Source organism: Hippopotamus amphibius, chromosome 4 (genome assembly GCF_030028045.1).
Source record: "Hippopotamus amphibius kiboko isolate mHipAmp2 chromosome 4, mHipAmp2.hap2, whole genome shotgun sequence".
Classification (NCBI taxonomy): domain Eukaryota; kingdom Metazoa; phylum Chordata; class Mammalia; order Artiodactyla; family Hippopotamidae; genus Hippopotamus; species Hippopotamus amphibius.
The window spans coordinates 120477317-120503522 of record NC_080189.1 but is presented as its reverse complement, the minus strand read 5'-3'; the positions used below and the strand labels follow the sequence as shown (position 1 = coordinate 120503522).

At 35.6% G+C, this 26206-nt stretch overlaps 1 protein-coding gene across 1 annotated transcript in view; it reads right to left on the bottom strand.

Annotated features, from left to right (window-relative positions):
- MALRD1 (MAM and LDL receptor class A domain containing 1) overlaps nt 1-26206 on the bottom strand; it is a 578637-nt gene that overhangs the window by 473277 nt on the left and 79154 nt on the right. Inside the window, exons 13-15 of the mRNA XM_057732597.1 lie at nt 23558-23655; nt 13150-13323; nt 5257-5377 (exon numbers count right to left, since the gene is read on the bottom strand). Coding sequence (XP_057588580.1) covers nt 5257-5377; nt 13150-13323; nt 23558-23655 — 393 coding nt within the window. The remainder of the gene's footprint in view (nt 1-5256; nt 5378-13149; nt 13324-23557; nt 23656-26206) is intronic.

Genomic DNA, 26206 nt, shown 5'->3' with positions numbered 1-26206 from the left:
GACAAGACTGAATTAAGAAACAGAAAATCTAAACAGACAGCTATGAGTAAGGAGACTGAATCAATAATCAAAAACATCCCAACAAACAGAAGTTCAGGACCAGAAGCCCTCACTGATGAATTCTACCAAAAAGTTTTTTTCTACCAAACATTTAAAGAATTAATACCAATCCTTAAACTCTTAAAAAAATGGAAGAACACTTCCAAACACATTTTCAAGGTCAACATTACCCTAATACCAAAACCAGAAAAGGATGCCTCAAGATAAAAACTTACAGGCCAATATTCCTGATGAACAGAGATGCTCATCAAACACCTCAATAAAATATTAGCAAACCAAATTCAAGAGCACCTAAGAGGATCATACACTATGATCAAGAGGGGTTCATTTCAGGGATGCAAGGATGATTCAGCATCTACAAATCAGTGAATGTGATACACCATATTAACAATATCAAGGATAAAAGTCATATGATCATCTCAATAGATGTAGAAAAAGCACTTGACAAAATTCAACATCTATTTATGATAAAAAACTCTCAACAAAGTGGATATTAAGGGAATGTATCTCAACATAATAAAGGCCATATATGACAAGCCCACAACCTACATCATAATCAATGATGAAAAACTCGAAGTTTTTCCTCTAAGGTCAAGCACAGGACGAGGATGCCCACTCTCATCGTTTTTATTTAACATAGTATTGGAAGTTCTAAAAATAAAATAAAACAAAACAAAATAAAATAAAGAGCATAAAAATCAGAAATAAAGAAGTAAAACTATCACCATTTGCAGATGACATGATTTTATATATAAAAAACCCTAAAGATCTCCCCAAAAACCATTAGAATGAATTAATGAATTAGTAAAGTTGCAGGGTACAAAAGCAATATACAAAAATCCATTGCCTTTCTATGTACCAATTGTGATCTATGAGAGACAAATTAAGAAAAGAATCCCACTTATAATTGCATCAAAAAACCCACAAAATATCCAGGAATCAATTTAACCGAGGAGATGGAAAACTTGGACACTAAAAACTATAAGACATTGATGAAATAAATGGAAGGAGATGCAAATAAATGGAACAATATTCCATGCTCATGGATTGTAAGAATTAATATTGTTACAATGCCCATACTACCCCAGGCAATCCAAAGATTTAATGTAATCCCTATCAAAATTCCAAGGGTATTTTTCACAAAAATAGAACAAACTATCCTAACATTTTTATGGAACCACAAAAGACCCCAAATATCCAAAGCAATCTTGAGAAAGAACAAAGATGATGGCATCTTGAACCCTGATTTCAAACTATATTACAAAGCTACAGTAATTAGCATGTTATTGGCATAAAAACAAACATAGATCAATGGAACAGAATGGAGAGCCCAGAAGCAAACACACCCATAGATTAATTAATTTTCAATAAAGGAGGCAAGAATATACAATGGGGAAAGGATAGTCTCTTCATTAAATGGTGTTGGAAACACTGGACAGCCACATGCAAATAAAATGAAACTGGACCACTACCTTACACCATACACAAAAATTAACTCAAAAGGGATTAATAACTTGAACATAAGACCTGAAATCATAAAAATTCTACCAGAAAACATAGGCCAGAAGCTCTTTGACATAAGTGTTGGCAATGATATTTGGATTTGACACCAAAAGCTGAGTCAACAAAAGCAAAAATAAACAAGCCAGATTACATCAAACAGGTTCATCCCTGTTTCTGGCTCAGAGTTCCTAAAACCCTTGAAATTTCCTAAGTGTTAACAGTGACAAAATTGTTTTTTGTTATGCTAATGGCATGACTTTGGAAAGCACCTAAGGATGAAGGCTGGTTGCCAATGGAGCCAACTATAATGATTAGAGGCTTGTAACTTTCATACCTATCCCTGACCACTGGGGAGAGGAGATGGGCTGGAGGTTGAATCAATAGGCAATGATTTAATCCATCATACCTATGTAATGAAGCCTCCATGAAAACCCAAAGCACAGTCTGGAGAGCTTCTAGGTTGGTGAACATGTGAAAATGCTGGGAGAATGGTGCCTGGAGAGGGCATGGAAGCTCATCCTTTGCCCATACTTTGCCCTGTGTGTCTCTGCCAACTAACTGTTCCTGAGCTGTATTGTTTATAATAAACAGGTGATCTAGTAAGTAAAATGTTTCTCTGAGTTCTGTGACCTGCCCTAGCACATTAATCAAACCCAAGGAGGGAGTTTTGGGAACCTCTCTTTGACTTATAGCCAGTCAATCAGAAGAACAACCTGGGCTTTAGACTGTCATCCCAAGTACAGTAGAAGAAAAGGGGAGGTGGCCTCATAGGGCTGAACCTTAACCTGTAGAACTTGATGGCATCTCTGTAGATAGCGTCAGAATTGAGTTCAATTGTAGGACACCCAGCTGGTGTCCTGAGCACTGTTTGGTGTGGGATATACCCCTTCCTACCCCAGAACTGAGTCCACGGAACACAAATGTTGGGAACATATCTGAGAAAAGGATATATGCACCCCCATGTTCACTGCAGCATTATTTACAATAATCCAGAAAACATGGTACATATACACAATGGAAGAATATTTAGCCATAAAACAGAAGGGAATCTTGTGATTTGTGACAGCACAGATGGACCTTGAGGGCATTATGCTAAGTGAAATAAGTCTGACAGAGAAAGACAAGTACCATATGATTTCACTTATATGTGGAATCTAAAAAACAAACTAACAAAAAACAACAACAAAAAAACCAAGGTCCTAGTTCAGAGGACAGATTGGTGATTGCCAGAGGTAGGGAACTGCGGAGTACGGGCGCAAAATGGGTGAAGGGGGTCAAAAGGTACAAACTTCTAGTTATAAAATAAATAAGCAAGTAAGTCATGAGGATGTAATGTATAGTATGGCAATTATAATTAATAATACTGTGTTGCATATTTGAAAGTTGTTAAGAGTAAATTTTAAAAGTTCTAATCACAAGAAAAAAAAGTGTATCTACATATGGTGAGGGGTGTTAACTACACTTATTTTCATCCTTATTTTGCACTGTATACGAATATCAGATCATTATGTTGTACGTCTGAAACCAATATAATGGTATACATCAATTATACCTCAATAAAAAATATTTTTAAAATTTTAATAACAAAAAAAGAAACATTCTTTATTAAACAACACTCACTTAAGTAGCATGCACTTTACATTCAGAGAGTAAATATGTACACACAAATCTTAGTCCAGTGAGTCAGGACTTTCACTCACCACAATTGGCTTCATCTGCTCCATCTGGGCAGTCAGATGTAAAATCAGAGACCTTGCTGGATGAAATACAGCCTGCACCCTCATGTCGCACAAATCCAGCTTCGAAATTAAGAAATGGAGAGAATAAAACATCTTTTTTTTCTCCAACATAAATGGGGTGCATAATTCTTTCATGAACACTAGTTTTTAAACATGCTAAAATGGCAGACACAGGATCTCAATAAATCTCTGGCCATTAATATAACGTCATTCACCATCAGTGGGACGTGCTAAGTGCCCTTCCACTCCCATCCCTAAACTCCTGCCTGGTAGTAATAATAAGTTCCATGAAGGAGATCCTATAATTGCCTATTGGATAAATTTGCAAAAACGGTAAGAAAGTTTTTTTTCCTTTGTGTAAAATCATTGGTCTTTCAGGAATAATTCATGTGAGTTTGATCTAATGAGAATTATGCTCTAACCAACTGAGCTAGTGTTCAGATTGAAGCACACATAAATGAGGTCTGAGTTTAATTTATGAACAGAATTCTCTGTAAGTGAGATCAAGTATTCTCACAGCCTTCTGCTAAGGTTAATTTTAGTGATAATTTAAAACCTTTAACCACACTTCTCCTTCTAAATACATTCTCCTCAATGTCAACTCTAATGCCTTCCTAGTATTCCAATTCCAGTGATGCAGTATTTTGATTAGAAGAAGGAAAATGTTTAATTAATTAACAGAAATAAGGTAATTCTGGTTAACCCTCCAAAACTCATTAATCATTAAATCTGCTGCTTTGCATTCTTTAATGTCTAGCAAAACAATGCATGCACGCGCACACACACACACACACACACACACACAGAGCTTAGAAAGGTTTATTATAAATTCAGGACACACATTTTGAATAATGTAAATGCATGTTGACAATACAGAGTTAGGACATAGAATATCCAGCCTTACCAATGAAAGATGTCTTTAATAAAGGACCTTTAATTAAAAGTTCCTTAACTCAGATCTCAATCCAGAATTGTCTCTCCTATAGCATCCTTGATTAGTGCATTTAGCTCCTGCTAAGAATGCAACTTTTCCTCCTACTAAATATGCTGTTTAAGGAAACATAACCTCAGAATGTATGACATGTCTGTTGTCCACATGCAATTATTTTCATGTATAGAGATTAAGAAAAATGAAGTGTGACAGTTTCCAGGCAACATTTTTAATATTTATTTCTATTTATTAATTGAGATGTGAGGGTAGGAGTGGTCAGAGAATCATCAATTAGTGTTAAAGTAATAAAGTAACTGCAGGTACAATGTATATTGTTTCAATGCACTCTCAGAACCTAAATTACAGTTAGATTTTCGAAAACGCCTATTCTACTATTTGGGATTCACTTTTATGACCACATACCTGTCTCTTCATTAAAATTCTCTACAAAACACATTTAGTCAAAGAATTAGCCAAACTCCATCTGTTTCTTGCAAATACTGTTTTGAATTTAAACACAGAATTTTAGGGTAAAGTTTGAAATTTTTCATTGGCCTTAAGTCACTTTTCCAAACACAATAATGTTTTTGAACTCCTGAGTGCTTCTGAAACATAAATTTAATTACGTATTTATTTGACCTGTGAAACAAAATTAAAATACAATTGAATTTTTATAGAGGTGTTTTAAAACTTGCAAAATATTTAAAATTCTTTCATAACTTTTATAATTAAAAAATCTGTTCGTGACAATATTAGCCACAATTGTAGAATGTTATTAGAAGAGAGCCTAAGGCCTAGATTGTGATAAAACATATTTTTTTTAAAACAGGGAAAAATATATTTAAGAAAGGTAAAAAAAAACTTTTTCACTTTCAAGGATATATTGATATAATCCACATCTTGGTATTAGGTATTAGTGAATTATATTATTGAAGGATTCTAATATATTTTATATTTTGATATCAAGGAAAACTAATTATTTCAATGTTCAAAACTGCAACAACCACAAGAAAAAAAACTTACCTTTGCTTTGTATGCTAGTACTTGGAAGTGTCTTATATGAAATTTCACATTCCTGGGATACGCTGATATCATCTAGAGCAACGGTAGCATTTGGTGATAAAACAGTAGCTTCTAAAAGTATCTACAATTAAAGATAGATAAATTATTAAAAATATACTATAAAAGTGTTGAAATAACTTTCTAGGCAAGCTGGAGCCATTCCTGCCCTGGGTGACATGACAGCAAAACAAAACGGACACAACCTTCCTGCCCCTTTAAATGCTCCCCTTGACCAGAAACACAGTAAGTATATTTAGTCAGTCAATACCCAAACTTCAAGCCAAGTCTGAGCTCTGTATTCATTTCCTTGTTCCTTCTCACCCTAAACAAGGCTGACTATATGGCCCCCATCAAGTCAATATTTTCTGTTTTTCTCTTCTCGTCTTTATTCTTTATTCTCTCCAGCCTCCGGCCTTCCACCTCATTTTGCAGCTCTCCAAATCGAGACCGCCTGCTTCATAAAGTGTTTAATCAACACTGTTTGTACCACGGAAACTGTCCTCCTTACTCATTTTTTAACAAAGGTAAATGTATCACAATCATATTTCTCTCTTTGGAGAAGCCCATTTGCATCTGACCCAATCTTCCAATCTAATTTTAGAAAATTGTTTTGACCAGAACATTCAAATTAGGAATTTATGAAGTTGTAACTGCTTTGACAGCACCTTATGTAACCTTAATATCTTGGGTAACTTTGTTTCAATTAGAAGTTGTAACATTCACCATGACTGAAGGCTGCCTTCCCACTGGAGCCATTAAGAGTTATAAGCATTTGAAATGAGCTCTTCAGCATAATCAACTGTGTGGTTTACAACTCAATTGAAATATGAATTCATTTATAATGGGTCTGCTGGAGGCAGTGATTCATTTCTATATCAGAATATTTAAATACTTATATATATTTATTATATATACATATATGGAAACCTACTTAGTGTGGTAAATAACCACATACAGTGATTAATAACATCATATGCTAAAGCACTTGGAGGCACCTATTCAAGTTTAATTTATTCTAACATTCTAAATAATGACTGATATAATTTGCTTTGGGTCTTGTTAATCACTCACATTATTATGTTGCTATTCCACCATCTTAAGAAAAAAGAAAGAAAGAAAGAAAGAAAGAAAAAATAAATTATGTCCAGAGTCTTTAGGACACACAGCAGGACCACTAGACCAGGACATGGCTAATAAGTGCATCTCCATGTAATCAGGGGGGTCTCTCATCTCAAAGATCTTACAATTTACTTGGTATGATACATTAACAACTAAGCTACACCATAAGCACTATATAAGAGATAAATATAAGTAGTAAGAGAATCAAAGAAAAGCACTTCATTATTTCTGTTAAGGATGTGAGACAGAATTTGGAAAAAGGATTTAGCAAAGAGGTAATATTAAACTTCAGTTTTAACTTTTGCCCACGATTCTGTTACCGTGAGAAACTGGTAATGTAACAAGCAAAAACAAGGAGATGTGAACATGTAGAGTACATTTAGAAAACTTTGGATGTTGTAGGACGATGGGGTTCAGGACATGCTGTCCCAAAACACGGCACCATGTGTCATATGGAATATTTCAAGCCAAAGGAATTTGAGAAATGGCATGTGCAGGATGGACTTTTTGACCTTCCTCCAAAGCAGATCATCAAACCCTCACGAGAGTGGAGCCTTCCCTATGCCCAGAGACATCCTTATCTCTGAGGACAAAAGGACACAGAGAAGCTGAACAAACAGGCCTAGCTAGTTCCCCCCCAGTTTACTGCACTAGGCTCATATTCTCTGCCCTGTTGTACCTTTCCACAACTATCCACTCTTCATCAAACCTCACACAAAAACACTCAGGTTTAACCATTCCTTCAGGTCTTCATTTCCTTGTGAAGGCTCCCATTTCAGGTAAGACTACATTAAATAATTTCACATGTTTTTCTCCTGTTAATCTGCTTTAGCAGTTTAATTTTGAGACCCAGCCAGGTACCCTTCTAAGAGAGTCAAGGAAAACTATTTCCTTCCCTATGTTGGGAGTACAGGATTTTTTGCCTAAATGAATTATTGCCTGAATATTTGTTAAGAGGACAAATGAAGTGAATAATAGATGGATATGATTGATTGCTGATTGATTGCAGGAATTGGTGCAACCCAACTGGACAGCAATTTAATGGCATCTATTAGAAAGATTAGGCTATAAAAATTAAGCCCACTCCTCAGGGTTTACCCTAGAGAGACACAGGCACACACATGAAGGCCTGGGCAGGACTATTTACTACTTCAATGCTGGTTTTGATAGCAAATGAATTGGAACAACTCAAATGTGAATCAAGAAATAAATGGTGATATAGATCATGGACTTTTAAGCTGGTTAAAAAAATATCTTTCTCTATATATGCTAATATGCAAAGGACTTCCATATGAGTTTCTGAGTAAAAAATTAAATTACAGAAAAAACTTACAGTATGATACTACTTCGGTTAAAAATACTCAATGGTTCAGATTTCTAGATCCACGTGGTACATGCATACATATTAAAGAAATAGAAAAGGGTCTAGAAGTAAAAATAAAGTAGTATTTATAGTTACCTGAAGATAAAGACTATGATGGAAGGTGAGGATGCTCAGGAGGGACTATTGCTTTGAAGTTTTTGATACTTTATAATGAGATGTATATAATTTTAACAATTTTTAAAATTCTGATTAGGGTTTCTGTAAAGTCTTAGCCAAGAAATTTGGCCTTCATACGAGAGGCAGAAAATAATAATAGACTTTAAAGAAGGATTTTGATGAAATGTATGCAAGCATTGTAAGTGAGAAATAAATTAATGCTTAACATAAGTTATTGTAATATATTTGGACAGCTTTAATTTGGAAGGAATTTATTTTTATTCACTACTGTAATATGTCCTACACTGAAGCCAATTAAAAGACAGATGTTTAATTCTTCAAACTCATTAGATAGGTTATTTCTTGACCACCATATTTGAAGGACTACACTACTCAAAGGAAAGCTGGAAAAAAGACTCAATGTTTGTTTGGGGCACTTCTGTATCCCAGGAGAGGTACATGCTCCTAATCTTTGAATGGGATGAGCTGAACGATGGGATAGGTCTTTAAAATATGGTTACATCATTTTGTCTGAAGAAAACCACTAGGCTCTTTTATATCTTCATATTAAAATGTAAGTATAAAGCAACTCCCAAAGCAAAATAAAGATGATATTAGGGCATCAGCACCTCTGCTTGCTTACTTCTATATAATTAAATTCAGGACCGTGTAATGAACAATTATAATTTGACCATTAATTAAAATCCTCCAACTTTAAACAGAGAAAAATGTTACTTCCTCTAAAAAAAAAAAAAAAATCTCATATCTGTAAATAATATCACCAGATTATCCCAAAATCATCTTCACTGTTCCTACTTTATATTACTTGCTTTAAGCAAGCTGATGGTTCCATTTGTCACCAAAAGCAGTTCCACAGTATCAATTAACAATCAGTATGTGAGCCAGAGGTTGCTCAGAAGAGATGTTTCAACCATGGATAAAGCAGAGCGAAAAATTCTTTTTGTAAGATTCTCAAGGTAATTTGAGAGTGAAAATTTCGAATTATAAGTAGATATCTTTCCTTCTAAAACTATTTTTTAGGATCTTGCTGATTTTTGTTTTATCCAACCATATTATGTCACTCCCTGAGTAAGCAGAAACATTTCTCGTTTTTGCTTTCAGGAAGCACAGCAACATGTAAATATTGTTTACAATCTAGTGATTACTTTTTACATCTGCAAAACCAAGAGAAGTTTTTCCAGAGAAATACTCAACTAGGATATTTAAATTCTGGTTCTTTGATATCTCGTTTTAAAAAAAATAAGAAGAATGAGTAACTATGAATCTAAGAGGAAATGGAGACAATAGGAATACAGTAAGAAGTAAAGAAAAATTGGACTACAGTAATTTTTGAAGAATGACGGTGTTATTAAAAATAAGATCAATCGCAAACTTTTATTTAGAGCTTACTACATGTCAGGCATGTGCACTTATTTAAACCCCGTGAAGATGGTGTTATTTTCCTACACATTTTAAAGCAAAGGAAACAGAAGCTTAGAGAGTTGAAGTTACTGGTTGAAGGTCACATGTCTAGTAAGAAAAATGTGTGACCTGAGCCATGGATAACTATACTATACTACATCACTCTCATGAAATAAAGAGATAAGTGTTCTTTAGCAGATGCTGTAGAACAGAGCTACCTGGCAAAACAAGATTTAATGAAGCCCCAGATTAAGAAGGCCGAGGACATAGCAACATTACAGAGACCAGACCAGCTTTTACTTTGCATTATAAATCTTACCCTTCACTGAATCTTCAAATAATGTCAGGAAATTGTTATTGATTTATACCATTGACTCTGATCAAGAGCGAACATGGTATCAATCATTGTGGAAAATTTCACAAAAGGGTCATTTTAAAATGAAATCTAAAATATGACATAATTATGTTTTAGTAGCAAACTCAAAGACAGTAGGTCAATTGGAAATCCATTGACAGTATTCAGAAAAAGTACCACCTTGAAGTATGAAATTAAGAAAAGTAGTTAGGAAAGAAACTGTAAATTAAATGAATATATTTTCGTAAAAAGCTGAGCATATAAAATGAGTAGGCCCAGTTAAAACAGATTGAAAAAATTCTGCTAACTACTTGACTAAAATTCTTCCAATACAAAATGCACTGGAAATGGAGAGAATATTGAAATGTTAGTAATTTGCTGTTCTTACAAAATAAACAGTAAGTATAATCTTTTTCCACCAGGAAGAATGAAAGCCCTATGTAAGCAGCGGTGCTGATTTCCTAAGGAACTCAGAGCAATTTGCATCCTGTTGTGACGTGTACAAGAGATATAGAAGGACCACACAATCTGAATTTCATGGCTACAAGAGAACGGAAAGGTCATACAGTCTGATGCCTTTCTCCTTCCCAATGTTTACATTGGATGACGCAATATAAACATATGTTCAGAGTTTAGTCACATTGAACTGATGGCCAGGCAATGACTAAGATCACCCTTAAAATAATTCAGTACACTAAATTTAAAATGCCAAAGGAATCTGTTTCCAAAAAGATACTTAAATATTTGAATATTTAAAAGCTAGGTTAACTATTTGTAAGTATAATATCTTTCCCATTTGTTGTTGATAAAAGAATGAAGTAGAACTGAACCTACCTAGAATTTTCATGCATATTTCCATAGTTTTGAAAACACACTTAGAAAAATCAGGTTAAAAACAACATAATATTAGCATTTTTTTTTTCCTGTAGAGGACAAGAAGTGGAACAGAAAAGAGGACAAAAGATTCAACTTTAGAGGCAAACCTGTCAACATGGCCAACAAACAAAATGTTTACATCAATTCATTCTGAGGTGTGAGTACATGGGCATTTGCCTCTCTCTGTAATTTCTACCCATTTGAAAGATTTAATAATATATCTAAGTAATATTAATGTATTAAATAAAACTGTGTGTATGTACCTGTGTGTGACTGTGTGTATTTATGTATCTTGTATGCATATGTATGTGTATAAAATCTGGACTGATTCATACCAGAATGTTAATACAGGCCCCAAATTCCTTCTCCAAAGTCTTTGAGTCCAGCTGGGTTTAGAAATCTGAATAGTTCAGAGTTGAGGATGTTCATCTAAAATGTATCAGGTATATTACATGATACCCTCAGGGAGACTGAGGGCAGCACTATAGCATCAAACCCATCACTAAATGAACTGCCTAATACTGGTTCAGGTCAGGTTAAATTTTGCTTCTAAATTTGTTTTTCAAAAGCTTATTGCTTTCCAAATTTTAATTTTCCAACTTGCTGATTAGAGGTTGTGGTCTTGTAACAGCCTTTTGAATGGTGAAATCTGAGAAAACGGCTCTCATTTTTCTTTTCCCTGAACTGTAGTTTCTAAAACAAGCCTGTACTACCAAGTAACAGGATAACATAAGAAGGAACAGAGCCGCACGCTAAAACCCTTACCTTCTAGGGCTGAATTAAACATGGCTGAGGCTTAGCAAGAGCCCAGGACAATTCATTCCCCTCAAAAAGCCAGCAGAATTAAAAAGAGGCCGAGACTTCCCTGGCAGTCCAGTAACCACTGGACTTAGCGCTTCCAATGCAGGGGGCGCAGGTTTGATCCCTGGTCGGGGAACTGAGAACCCACATGCCAGGCAGCGCAGCCAAAAAATATATTAAAAGAAGAAGAAGAAGAAGAGGCTGATTGGTGCTGACTGGGAGTTCCCAGGTGGGGAGAGAAAAAAGCCAACACATGGTGCTGATCCACCATGGAGGAGAGTGGAGACAGAAAACATCACCAATCTGTGGTTGCCAAATGACAAAATCCCATCAAACCATTGGTCAATCTACAAACTAGCTAACATGCCCCCAGATAATAAAGAGCAGTCTCAATTTTCACTGCAAAACAAAGCAAGACAAAAACCCCAAAAGAAGAAATACTAAAGAGGGGGAAAAAAACAAACTACACCGTGCTGAAACTCTTCAGTAACAGTGATAGGCTAATGAGGCCAAGAAAGAATGGCACGAGTTTCAACTCAATATTTCTCAAATAGCTAGTTCTAACAAAAGACGTTCTGGTTTTTGTATTGTTTTTCTATTAAGACTTTTAGAGCAGTTTTAGGTTCGTTGCACAACTTCGAGGAAGGTACAGAGGGTTTCACACCCCTCCTGCCCCCAGGCACCCATCACCTCCTCCATCATCAACATCCCCCACCCAAGGGAGACATTTGTTACAACTGATAAAACAATACTGACACATCATAATCGCTCATGGTAAAAAGGTTTCCCCAAAGGGTGAGTCCTGCATTCTCTAGCAGTCAGTTGTTCTCTGGGTGGAGCTGTTTATTCCAAGGTGAAGTATTATTTTAAATGCACCTTCTCCAAAATACTTTGCTATCTGTTGGATTTCTTTCTTTATCTCGGTCTGGAAATGAGTACCAGATGAGGTGTGCTATTTTTCAGAGGCTCCTAACACCCCAACAATGTTCCTACTTCCCTGCCCCGACCTGCAGAGGAAGAATCAGAAGCCTGGAAGGATTAAACAACTTCCCTCTGACGGTACACTTGGGTTTGAACCGCAGGCTCCAGAGCCCATGTTCATAGCTACCATTTTAGCTACATTCTCTTTAACCCTCAGAGCTCCCTCAAGTATTGCTTTTATCATCACCCTGGTTTTCACAGAGTCAGAAATTTGAAGCTGAAAGGTGTAATTTACATAGTCACTTAGCAACCGGGTAGGTTGAGCACAGACCGGAACTCAGACCATGTGACTCCGAAGGCAGTGAGTGTTGCACTGTGTTCCACCATCCAACCTAGTTTCTAAACTAGCTCTTGTCAAACATCAACCAGAAGGGAGTCACATCCAGGAGGGTGGAAGCGATAAGCTACAATTTCCTTCTTTCATTATTAACCCAGAAAATGACAGCAAGGTGTGATAAAATTGTCAGTATTAATGGGCAGCCGAAAATAAGGCAACAGGATTAAAATATGAGTGCGGCTCGGATTTTTTCACTACCTCACATAATCCACCACCCTCACTTAAGAAAACAAATATTTTCCCATTAAATTACTCTTCTCCCCATCATCCTATTCAATTCTTATCTCCACTTTTGCTATGCTTCCACAAGTAAGTCTTAACCACTTAATCAAGACAACATCTCCACTCATCTCTGATTGTGAATATGCCTGCTTTATTAATATCGGATAAATTTATGGGATATACATGTTATATTGTTGTCTAGAAATATCAGCGTTAAATAAGTATCTTCTGCTCAGTTGTATTAATTTCTTATGTGCTTACCTGAAAAGGCAGAGTAGATTCTCCAGCCTTCGCAAGGAGATCGATTTCTGCTCTTCTCCACTGAGATTCGGAGATTCCGATTAAATCACTGTGCTTCTGCAAATTCCCATCCAGTGATGTTCTTGTGAAAACTGAAAGATGTGAGTGCTGAGACAAACGATACCAAAACCGCACCTGATGAAAAATGTGTTTGAACGATATAAATATTCCATTTACCTGCATCCTGCAGCTCTTCTATACTTAAAAATATCCCAAACTACTTTGATGGTCAATATAATCTTAATTCTCCTCCAAACATGCAGGTCTAGAAAATGCTGTGTACATCTTCTGCCAGCCTTTGTATTCCCTCCTTAAGAAAGGGCTCAAGGCAGCTACGTTAACTGGTATTTTTAACACATGCCATAGAGATGTCTAAAGAAATGGGACACTAGCATCTGCTCAGAGAGGTCTGAGGACATATATTTGTCCACAATATCATGGAAGTTTTTCAGGACCCTTCTCTATTGCTTCTTACAAACCTGGGGAGATACACGTTCCACATCTGACTCAAAAATTACAAAATCATGTATGACCATTCATTCTCTTTGATGTCTCGATCCAAGAAAAAGTTATCTCAAAAACTTGATTTCTCAGGTAAGAGAAAAATGCAATGAATACTTTTCGTTAATTCCTTCTCTGCTGTGACATTATCAAGAATCTTGGGAGATCATGTGATATCGTTCATCAATAATTTAATCTGACTAGAAAATGTTCTTTTTGAGGCTGGGGAGCCTTGATTTGATCATTTTGCTTCCTACTCACCATCAATGATGACATAATCTAAAGAAGTGATAGATTAACTAGGTAGTGGAGAAAACAAAGGATTATTTTAGGTGCTGATAGCAGTAGATATAATGTGGAATTTGGCACTATCATTTACTCAACCAATACTTATTGAGCATTTACTAAATACTGGACACTGTGCAAGGTGAAAATTAATTGCCTCAGTGGTTGGATAATTCACTATATAAAATGTCAAAAAAAAAAAAAAAAAAAACCCACAAAAGCAAGTTCAGACACACAGCAATTTTTTTCTTCTTCTCATTATGCCATAGAGAGTTCGAATGCTGCATGTTTCGAAGAAAAACACCTTATCATTTAGAGATGAGGCCCCTGAGAATTTAAATAATTCTCTTTGGACTCAAAGTGACTCTCCTTTTCAGTTTCACTATATTTTAAATTACTGGATTTTTTTCCTTCGTCATTAGGCTTTTGTTACATGGACACGTTATTACATATTTATTTATTATCCCATTTATTTCACTGCTGTTACCAATTTCAGTGGAGATGAAAGTTGAAAAAAAATTTTAATGCTCTTTTAAAACATTGTTCAAAACATCAAGCATTTTCTGTTCCTATGTTAACACATTTTTTTCCAATGTCTACTGAATTGCCACTACCTGATCAAAGCATTCTTTCATATCAGATTTTACTATCAAGCTCACCTACACTCAGGCCTTTAAGCAAGACAGGTAAAGTCAGATGGAAGTGTTTAATTAAATTCTATGGAAAGGAAGGATGTACGTTCCTCAGCCACAATTAAATTTTAGATCCTTGCTGTAGTTTCAGCATATTCCACGCTTGTAAATATGTGAAACAGAGCTTTAAATCTGGTTGTGCAAGTGCTGTGCAAGCCCCATCAGAAATGCAAGCTGTCAAACTGTCACTCAGTACGTTACCAGTGTGAAGTTATTTTCATAGTGCATTAAGAGTAAATGCCAATGGGATCCCTATTCAATAGGATAAGAGTTTAGAACTTATATTTACTTTTTTAAAAAACAGAATTGGCATTGTAGATATTTAAGGAGAATTCTTTAGTTTGGTATTGACCAAGAAACCTTCCAGAATCTTTTCAAATTTAATATTGGTAAGGGTGAAATCACTGAACAGAAGTTATGAATACAGCTGTGATTTTAGATAGGCACTTAATCAACATCGTGGCTCTCACTGTGATACACACTAGCAGTGCAACACTAAGTCATGAACTCAGAGTCACGATGCAGGTTGTGAATTCCTCCCAGTAAGGGAATTTGTATTTAGTAGGTATTCAGTTAACAGGTTTCGAAGAAAAGAAAGATGTTTGGGTGGGGCTGTCAGCAACAGTTCTAAAGTCAATGTCTATATACCTTCAGAGAGAGAGAGAGAGAGAGAACCTGCTCTGTGTTATAAAATGTACAAGGAATTAGCTGTCCTTAGGGACCCTCAGAGTATCATGGAAGAGAATGAAAAGAAAAGGAACAAGTATAACATGTATAATGACAAAGGTATGAAAACGGTGTGGCTATTTACACATAAATGAATTAAGCAAAATGAAAAAGCCACTTTCTCAGTTACACTCATCACATTTTAAGTGCTCAATAGCTATTTGTAGCTAGTGACTTCCATTGTGGACATAGCAGAGGAAAATTTCCATCACAGAAAATTCTATTAAAAAGAGCTGCCATATAGCAGAAGGAGGAATACTACCAAACTCATTCTACGAGGTCACCATAACCCTGATAAGAAAACCAGGCAAAGATGTCACCAAAAAAGAAAATTACAAGCCTATATCACAGATGAATATAGATGCAAAAATCCTCAACAAAATACTAGCTAACAGAATCCAACAGCACATTAAAAAGATCATACACCATGATCAAGTGGGTTTATCCCTGGGATGCAAGGATTCTTCAATATACGCAAATCAATCAACATGATACATCATATCAACAACTTGAAGGATAAAAACCATATGATCATTTCAATAGATGCAGAAAAAGCTTTTGACAAAGTTCAACATCCATTTATGATAAGAGCTCTCCAGAAAATGGGCATAGAAGGAAATTACCTCAACATAATAAAAGCTATATATGAAAAACCAAAAGCCAACATCATTCTCAATGGGGAAAAACTGGAAGAATTCCCTCTAAGAACAGGAACAAGACAAGGGTGTCCACTCTCACCACTATTATTCAATATAGTTTTGGAAGTTTTAGCCACAGCAATCAGAGAAGAAAAAGAAAAAGAAGGAATCCAAATTGGAAAAGAAGTAAAATTGTCACTCTTTGCAGATGACATATTATATATAGAAAACCCTAAAGACTCTACCAGAAAACTGGTAGCACTAATTGATGAATTTAGTAAAGTAGCAGGATACAAAATTAATGCACAGAAATCTCTTGCATTCCTATACCCTTAACAGTGAAAGAGCAGAAAGAGAAATGAAGGAAACTCTCCCATTTACCATTGCAACAAAAAGAATAAAATTCCTAGGAATAAACCTGCCTCAGGAGGCAAAAGACCATATGCAGAAAACTATAAGACACTGATGAAAGAAATCAAAGACGATACAAACAGATGGAGGGACATACCATGTTCTTGGATTGGAAGAATCAATATTATGAAAATGACTATCTTACCCAAAGCAATTTACAGATTCAATGCAATCCCGATCAAATTACCAATGGCATTTTTCACAGAACTAGAACAAGAAATCTTACGATTTGTATGGAAACGCAAAAGACCCTGAATAGCCAAAGCAATCTTGAGAAGGAATGACCAAGTTGGTGGAATTAGGCTTCCTGACTTCAAACTATACTACAAGGCCATAGTGATCAAGACAGCACTGGCACAAAAATAGAAAGGAATTTCAATGGAACAGAATAGAGAACTCAGAGGTAAGCCCAAGCACATATGGGCATCTTATCTTTGACAAAGGAGGCAAGAATATACAACGGAAAAAAGACAGCCTCTTCAATAAGTGGTGCTGGGAAAGTTGGACAGCAACATGTAAAAGAATGAAATTAGAACACTTCCTAACACCATACACAAAAATAAACTCCAAATGGATTAAAGACCTACATGTAAGGCCAGACACTATAAAACTCCTAGAGGAAAACATAGGCAGAACACTATGAAATACATCAAAGCAAGATCCTTTTTGACCCACCTCCTAGAAGAAAAAAAAAAAATCAAGAATAAACAAATAGGACCTAATAAAACTTAAAAGCTTTTGCACAGTGAAAGAAACCATAAACAAGACAAGACAGCCCTCAGAACAGGAGAAAATACTTGCCAACGAAGAAACAGACAAAGGATTAATCTCCAAAATATACAAGCAGCTCATGCAGCTTTATACCAAAAAAGCAAACAACCCAATCCACAAATGGGTGGAAGACCTAAATAGACATTTCTCCAAAGAAGACATACAGATGGCCAACAAACACATGAAAAGATGCTCCACATCACTAATCATTAGAGAAATGCAAGTCAAAGCCACAATGAGGTTTCACCTCACACCGGTCAGAATAGCCATCATCAAAAAATTTAGAAACAATAAATGCTGGAGAGGGTGTGGAGAAAAGGGAACTCTCTTGTGCTGTTGGTGGGAATGTAAGCTGGTACAACCACTATGGAAAACAGTTTGGAGGTTCCTTAAAAAACTAAAAATAGAACTGCCATATGACTCAGCAATCCCACTCCTGGGCATATACCCAGAGAAAACCATAATCCCAAAAGAAACATGTACCATAATGTTCATTGCAGCACTATTTACAATAGCCAGGACATGGAAGCAACCTAAATGCCCATCAACACATGAATGGATAAAGAAGATGTGGCACATATATACAATGGAATATTACTCAGCCATAAAAAGGAATGAAATGGAGCTATATGTTATAAGGTGGATAGACCTAGAGACTGTCATACAGAGTGAAGCAAGCCAGAAAGAGAAGGACAAATACTGTATGCTAACTCATATATACTAAAAAAAAAAATGGTACTGATGAACCCAGTGACAGCACAAGAGTGGAGATGCAGATGCAGAGAATGGACTTGAGGACACGGGGCTGGGGTGGGGGGCGAAGGGGAAGCTGGGATGAAGTGAGGGAGTAGCACAGACATAGATGCACTACCAAATGTAAACTAGATAGCTAGTGGGAAGTTGCTGTATAACAAAGGGAGATCAACTAGATGATGGGTGATGCTTAGAGGGCCAGGACAGGGAGGGTGGGAGGGAGTCGCGGTAGGGAGGGGATATGGGGATATATGTATAAATACAGCTGATTCACTTTATTGTACCTTAAAAGCTGGTACAAGGGTGTAAAGCAATTATATTCCAATAAAGAGCTTAAAAAAAAAAAGCTGCCAATCACATATGTTAAAATTATACCAACCATTTAAAATTTATTTACCACTTATCATTTTAAAGGAAATTATTGTCTTGATTCATGCCTCATTCATTAAAAAGCAGTTACATAAAATATTAATATTAAAGTCCTGCTTTTATTTCTTCTGGGTTTTCACTAAGTTTACATATACAAACATACACACACACACACACACACACACACACAAACTTGGGTTGTATGTTTAGGGTGACTATGCAAGACCCCGCATCAGTTTATTCAAGAGGATTTCATGTGGTTAAAAAAGCTTCCCACAAAGCAGTTCCTTTAATTGCAAATTGGAGAGAAAAGAAATGAAGCTCAAATTACTGTTTTTAATTGTATTCTGATTTTATATTATTTGTATATTTTTTAAAAATACCAAATCATTACTTTTACTATAAAAAGAAAGGACATCTTAGGTGACTTATACTGCTATTTACCGAGCGTAGGTGAAGAACTAATCTTGCTTTTTGCTTTCTACAGTGCCCTGTGACATTCCCAGAGGAATGAGCAGTTCTACAAAAGAACGTAACTAGGAACAATTAGTCATTACTAATTAGTAAGCCTCTGAGACTACATTCTGCAAAGGACATAACAGGACATTATTTAGAAGTTCAAAATAATGCCTTTGTTATTTCATTTTTCTGTTTCATCTGATTGTGGTCTATTGCCAATCAGAATTCTACTCTTCAGGTTTTCTGCTTTTTTCCTCAACTTTCCTATGGTCTTTGTTCTGACTGCTTCCCTCTCAGGCAGGATTTTGGTCCAATCTTCATGTCTTTTCTCAGTTATTCTCCAAATGCTCAGCTATCTCTGCCTCCTCTGCTTCACATCGGCCCCTGTCTGGTATTTGCTACACCTGCTATGTCTTCAAGATCTAGAATAAAAGTAGCCAAACACAAAAAAGTCAAAAAAAAGAAAGGAAAAGAAGCAAGTTAAGATATCTGTAGCCCCTCAAAATTGAGTTGGGAATACATCACTGTAGGGGCGGGGAATCATTCCATCTCTCACGCACACCCCTCACCATTACCGTAGTGATTCTTACGACTCCTAGTCATAATCATGTTTTTGCCTATTTTCTTTTATAAATTTATTTATTTATTTATTGGATCTGTTGGGTCTTCATTGCTGCACACGGGCTTTCTCTAGTTGTGGTGAGCGGGGGCTACTCTCCATTGTGGTGCGTGGGTTCCTCATTGTGGTGGCTTCTCTTGTTGTGGAGCACAGGCTGAAGGCTCATGGGCTTCAGTAGTTGTGGCACATGGGCTCAATAGTTGTGGCTCATGGGCTCTAGAGCACAGGCTCAGTAGTTGTGGTGCACGGGCTTAGTTGCTCCGCGGCATGTGGGATCTTCCTGAGGCAGGGCTCGAACCCATGTCTCCTGCATTGGCAGGCAGATTCTTAACCACTGCACCACCTAGGAAGTCCCTTTTGGCCTATTTTTTAACTGCACAAACTTAAGTAGAAGTTTGCAATCTTCAATAAAATATAATGTTTTTCTCTTCTAAATGATTAATCTTCATGTGTTTTGACCATGTACAATTGGAGAGAATACCTACTCAATCTTTCCCCCATAATCCATTGCTTCCTATAGAAGCTATCACATACTCTAACACTATCCTTGGAGTAAACAAAACAATCAGAGAACAGATCATGTCTGCACCATTCCAAGCCCCACTGCATATTACTTTTATTTTTTCTAAATTTCTCTCTGATATGAGTTCATCACTCTACTTGGGCAACACCGTAAGCATGGCCTTTTAAAAGTCATTGAGAAAGTCATAGGTGGGTTATCACTGTTATATTTTATGTTGCTAAATGTTACATCTATTGTAATATGTTATACATAGTATATATAATATATATTTATGTTTAATTTATATAATACATATTACATGTTATATACTATAAATATACAGGTATATAATCATTATATGTTGTTATATATATATTATATATTATTATCACTCTCTGTAGCACTTAACACTGAACGGCTATCAGTATCCATAACTAAATCCAATGCTTTGTTATGGCAAACGTGTTTAGATTGTCCCTAGTGTATACCCAGCATTGAGGCTATGACCAGCACAAAGTAGAGAAGCAATAGGTGTGCACTGAATCAGAGAATGAACATTTACATCAGTATGTGTACACTCAGGGGACAAGTCTCAGAACTATTTTTGTTTTTTTCTTTTTATTTCCTAGAATCGAAACCAAATGACAACTCACATGTCTTTCTCTGCAATGGCTGCTGCAAAGTTTAGATTCAAATGTGTAGCCAGGCCCTCATAAACTTTATTTTTGGAGGCAGCCTATCTTCTATTTCATCTCTTTTCCCTGATACCTCCATTCCCTTCTTTTAATTTTATGAATTTTTTAATTAAAGAACATTAGAATAGCAAAATGAGTTGGGCAATCTAAAAAAACAAAAGGGAAACATACAAACTAGCACTGAAAGCAGAAGCTTCATGTTATCAGTCCTGCTGTATTTAACTGTGAAGATCTAAAAGTGAGATATTATGTGTTTCATACAGTAACTCAAATGAGAGCACAGAAAATACTAATATCCACAAAAATCCCCTTCAGATTTTGTATTTCCTGATTTATTAAAAAACAATAACAGTATTTCAACAGCAACAAGAAATAGTAGCCTCTGGCTCTCACCTGTTCTGTTTGTCCTATCTCCTGGCTATTCCAGGGAAAAATGCCAAATTTCCACCAGTGACTAAAGGGGCTTTTGAAGCTTTTAAATAACAGTTCACATCTTAAACAATGAGCAGCTGCAGGAACAATTCTGCATGTTGATGCCATGTGTTGGCTACACACATAAGGTAATTCATGCAAAATGACCTTAAAAGTCTGCTATTAAAAAAAAAAAGACTCAAAAGAAAGCTTTATATTCCTTTAAAGTCCTTTCAAAAAATATTCTTAACTGTATTAGTCTGATAGGATTATGTAGAGAAAGAAAATCACGTACAATAATTTCATAAAACAAAGGCTCGAACCATATCAAAGTGCCCAACTTTGGTTATCTCACTGCCCCACTTTACCATTTTATAACAAAGACCATTTGCTATTCCATGAATACAATTATTATCATATGTTCCAATTAGGAAGATCAGTTGGATTTTCTGATTACTCAAGAAGATAAGAATTTGGTTTATTAGCTTATTTTGTAACTTTTATGAAAGAATCATACATTACCACAGACTCATAAAAAGCAATAATATATTCTTAGAATACTCCTGTGGAACAGAACCTTGGCTATGCGTATCTCAGACTATAAATAACCTCTAACAATCTAATAATAATTTTAAACTGGAAAGTACTATAAAGTAATCCAAATATCCCTCCCTCTAACTCAGAGATTACCAACATTCAAGCAAATGCAGATAAAAGGGAAGAAACAAATACCTCTTCTGGCAATGTGTAACATTCTTACTTTTCCACAAATGAAAGCAAACCTGTAAAACAGCATCTGAGGCCTTGGAAGCTTGAGGACTTGGTTCTGAGAGAGAAACCACCAAGCATCTTAATTGTCCATTGCTTTCACTAAGGCTCCACGCCAAGGCTCCACCTCCAGCCCACAGGTAAGCTCCAAATTTAAGCCACCATAGAGAAAAATGTCCTAAGTGGAAACACGCATAAATTGTGGGTCCATCCCAAGGGCCACAAATTAATGGCTACCCACATAAAACTATGGACAATGCTGGTCATCTCTAAAAAGAAGAAAACTATATGATTTCTCAATGAGTCTCAGGAGTCCTAACAGGCTCTTTATGTTGGTTTTCACATTTCTGTAAAAGAGGCAGAATTAACACAAACTGTTCTTTTTCATCCAGCGTCATTAATGAATTTAACAACAGCAACTGCATTACTTTGGCATATGACCTTGAATTAAAGTTCAGTAAGCCTGTAAGTTACTTTTAAAGAGCGAGTAAATGCTTCAAGAGTTCTCAAAAAAAAAAAAAAGAAAGAAAGAAAGAAAGAAAGAAAGAAAGAAAGAAAGAAAGAAAGAAAGAAAATCCCTATCTATCACTTAAGATTTAAATAAAATAAGCCAAAGGTGGGAGAGCGTAGAGTCCATGTGGGTGAGGTGGAAGTGGAGTCCAGACAATTTTAATTCAAATTCCCACAGAGAAATGAGCGACAAAAACCAAAGGAAGGAAAAAAAAAAAAGAGAGGACAACTTATTAAGAGTTCTGGGCACTCTCATTCAGACTTATATCAAGCTGAAAGTATAATTAAATTTACACCTGTGAATTATCTGTAATTTATCACCAGGAATGCCTGAGTTCATAGTGTAACCCCACACTTCCAGGCAATGAATTTAGTGTGCGGCACTACTGATCCCTTCATTATTTTCTGATAACAAAGAAAAACCAAACAAGAAAAAACTGAAATCCTAAAGGTTTAGGGACATGTTGGAACTCTCAAAAGGATGGAACCCAAGGCAAGCTGAACAGAAACATCTAATGTAGGTATTCATGTTATGAAAAGTGAAGGGATTATGTTTATTGAACACCTACTACCTGCCAAATACTTTTCCGGATGTTTTATTTAATCATGTTTGAATTCTCACAACCATGTGAAGAAGGTATGCTAACACATATGCTTCCAGTGTTGACGCTGAGTCTCAAAGAAAGCATATCATTTGTGGCAGAACTGAGACTGGAAGCAGGTCCATATGATTCCAAAGTCCCTCTGCTTTTATTCTCTCCTGTGCTGTGGAAATGACCTGAGTATTTTATCCCTCGGTCTGTGTTTACCTGGCACCAGAAGGACTAACTAAAAAATAAAATTTTGGAAACGTACTTTTTTCCTGCACATATTTATCTTTCTTTATTCATTTTTTCATCTTTCTTTCAGCAGAACTTGTTGAACTGCTTTTATTTTCCTCAATTAACACTGTTGGCCAAAATAACAAGCAGTTTGGCAACATGTTTCCCCAGCTTTAAATTACTGAAAGAACTACGTGGGAAGAATACAAAATGACAGATATATTTTTGAATAGGCCTCCCCAAAAGAAGGGTATAAGTTATATGCTGCAAGTGTCTTTTGGAATGACATGACATTTCATGTTAAAATAGCTCATATAAATCTCTCAATTCATCATGAAAATAGTAGTAAAACATAGCAGGCATTCACTAGCTGGAGTAACCCAAACCTAATAGTTTACAACCACCAAATGGCCAATGGTAATTTCAATAATTGCTTACCTGACATGGGGTAGAGGCATTGAGTGATTTTGTAATAATAGGACTTCCAAGCTTGGCCACTGCAGGCGATCGATGTGCCCCCAAATAAATAAATGACCCTGCAAAAACAAACGTAAAGCCATATGGATGCAGGTTCTACTGTTGTACATTTAGCGGTTCTTTGCTCTAACATCTCATCCATGCACACGTTCAACTATCAATCAGATAAAGAAAATTACATTTTTACTTCTACCATTAAGTTCTGTAGATAACCAAAAAGTGCTTTCATATGGATAACATTAAATATCTTATAATTCAATTGATGAAAAACAAGCTCTTGATCTAAAACCTCTCAAGAAATATGTTTATTGGCTTAATTCACGTCATAGCTGGAAAACAAATTAAAGGAAGCTTCTAAGTTTACACTTAGATATTCAACATGCCCTTACGAAATTCCCATGAGACCTTTACTTGTAAGTTTCTTCACGATGTACTGAAGTATGTGAGCCTATAGAATGAGTTTGGTTCCTCCTGGGGCTTACATGTTTGACATTGTTGTCTGTGCTAGTAGGGGTGAAAGCTTAATTAAAGATCTAATCAGAGCATTAACAAAATAACTGCTTTTAGATTTTAACTACAGTGGATGTGCTCATGGCAAATGTACAAGGGGGATAACATCTCTCAGCAGCTCGAAAGATCACGCATTCTGAACAGCTGTCAGGGTAGCTTCGTTGAATGCTGAAAATTTACAAGGAAGGCTATATTGAACAATGTCAAGGTCTGATCCTGTCCTTTGATAATCATGGAGTGATGGGCAACTTGGAAAGCCAACTACTTTGATGAGAAAACCACATTCAGAAGGTGATTTTCTTAGACACAGATCAATGCTGACTGCACAGGATGAAAAGGATTTCAGAATTAAAATGTATTACTTTACAGATTCCACCACATGTTCCACCAAACAACCAAGGCTGCAAGTCAGCAGTGTAGCCTGTGAGTTGGAAAAACAGAATTCAGTTTATGGGGCTTTAAATCTCAAAGCCAACTGGGAAGGATAAAGACTACTGTTTCCAAAATCCAAACTAAGAGTCATAGAAACGGTGTATATTAAATTCTCTATTTTGTCTATAAAAGAGTAGAGTAGGAAAAGATTATTCTGAAAAATTGTTCCAGCTTAAAATTCCTCAAGTTTAAGTAAAACAACTGAATATTGTCAAATGACTAATTACAGTTCTAAAAATTAATATACATTCAAAGATGTTACTCCCCTAGTCATTTAAAACAATATGGACGGTTTCAAACGAGCAATTAGTGAAGGATGAAACACTAAAACTCCAACATCTGAAAGAAAAGGGTTTTGAACAAATTGGTTATTCAAAATCTAGAAGAACAAAATCTACCAGAACATATGGCCCCACAGCTGAAGTTTAATTTTTAAAGAACATTTGCACATTACTTGCATATATCTCAGGTTTTAGAAAAATATGGAGAGTTCCCTGACTCATTTCATGATGCCAGCTATCTCTAATGTTAAGAATGATGAAAATAGAATGAAAAAAAAAACTATCGAGCAATATCACTCATGATCATAGATACAAAATTTTAATTAAAATGTTTCAATTACATTCGATATTCTTATCAAAAAACACTGTCCTGACCAGTGAGATTTTCAAGAATACAGGTTTATTTCAACAGTCCTATAGACAAAGTAAATTAGGTCAACAAATTAAAATCATAGATTCATATCAACAAATATTGAAAAGACTGAAAAACAGTCAGCCATTCCAAATAACCTCAATAAAATATTAAAAAGAAACAATAAAGATTAATAACCAACCTCAAAATAAATAACTTCAATGGCAAACAACAAAATTATTTTAATTAAAATGAGAAACCACCTAGAGAATTCTGTCACTAGTACTAGTTAGAGGAAATATTAGTTAGATAATATTAATTATCTTGGACTAGTATTATCTTATAAGTCTAGTAAATGTGGAAGTCAAAATAAAATTTCTAGTAAACACAATAGAAAAGTAGAGATAAGAGTTTCACATGTATTGCCAATAATTATAAAAATAGAAACTCCAACAGATTCTATCTTTTAAGAACAACAGGTATTAATAAGAGAATTTAGCAAGGTAAATAGAAACAGAGGGATAATTTTAAGTCATTTTTATTTATTTTAGCAATAAGACCCTGGATACAGAATGGTAAGAAATATTCTACTCACAGTTAACAACGATAACACAAAACATATAGGAATACATTTAACAAGAAAGGGACAGGACTCACATGAAGAACATTATAAGACTCCATGAAAAACTCTAAGACTTATGATTAAATGGAAGGAGATAAGTTTTTAGATGGAAAGATGATATTATGAAAACATCATGTCAGTGAAAACTGATGTGGAAGCAAAATGCAATCCTGAGAGACTTTTAACCAAATATTTGAAAAACAGATAATACTGACTTAAAATTTATATATGCAGGTAAGGCCTAAAGAGAGACTGAACTCTGACCCGTGTACTTCTAGGAATACGTCTCTGGATTTATTTTCTTACTAGCCTGCTGCTCCACAACATGGACTGAGTTAAGAGACCCGTGGAATTATAGCATACCAAAAAGACGGTTCCTGTTAATCTGAACTGTTCATCGTAAAACTCTTGCA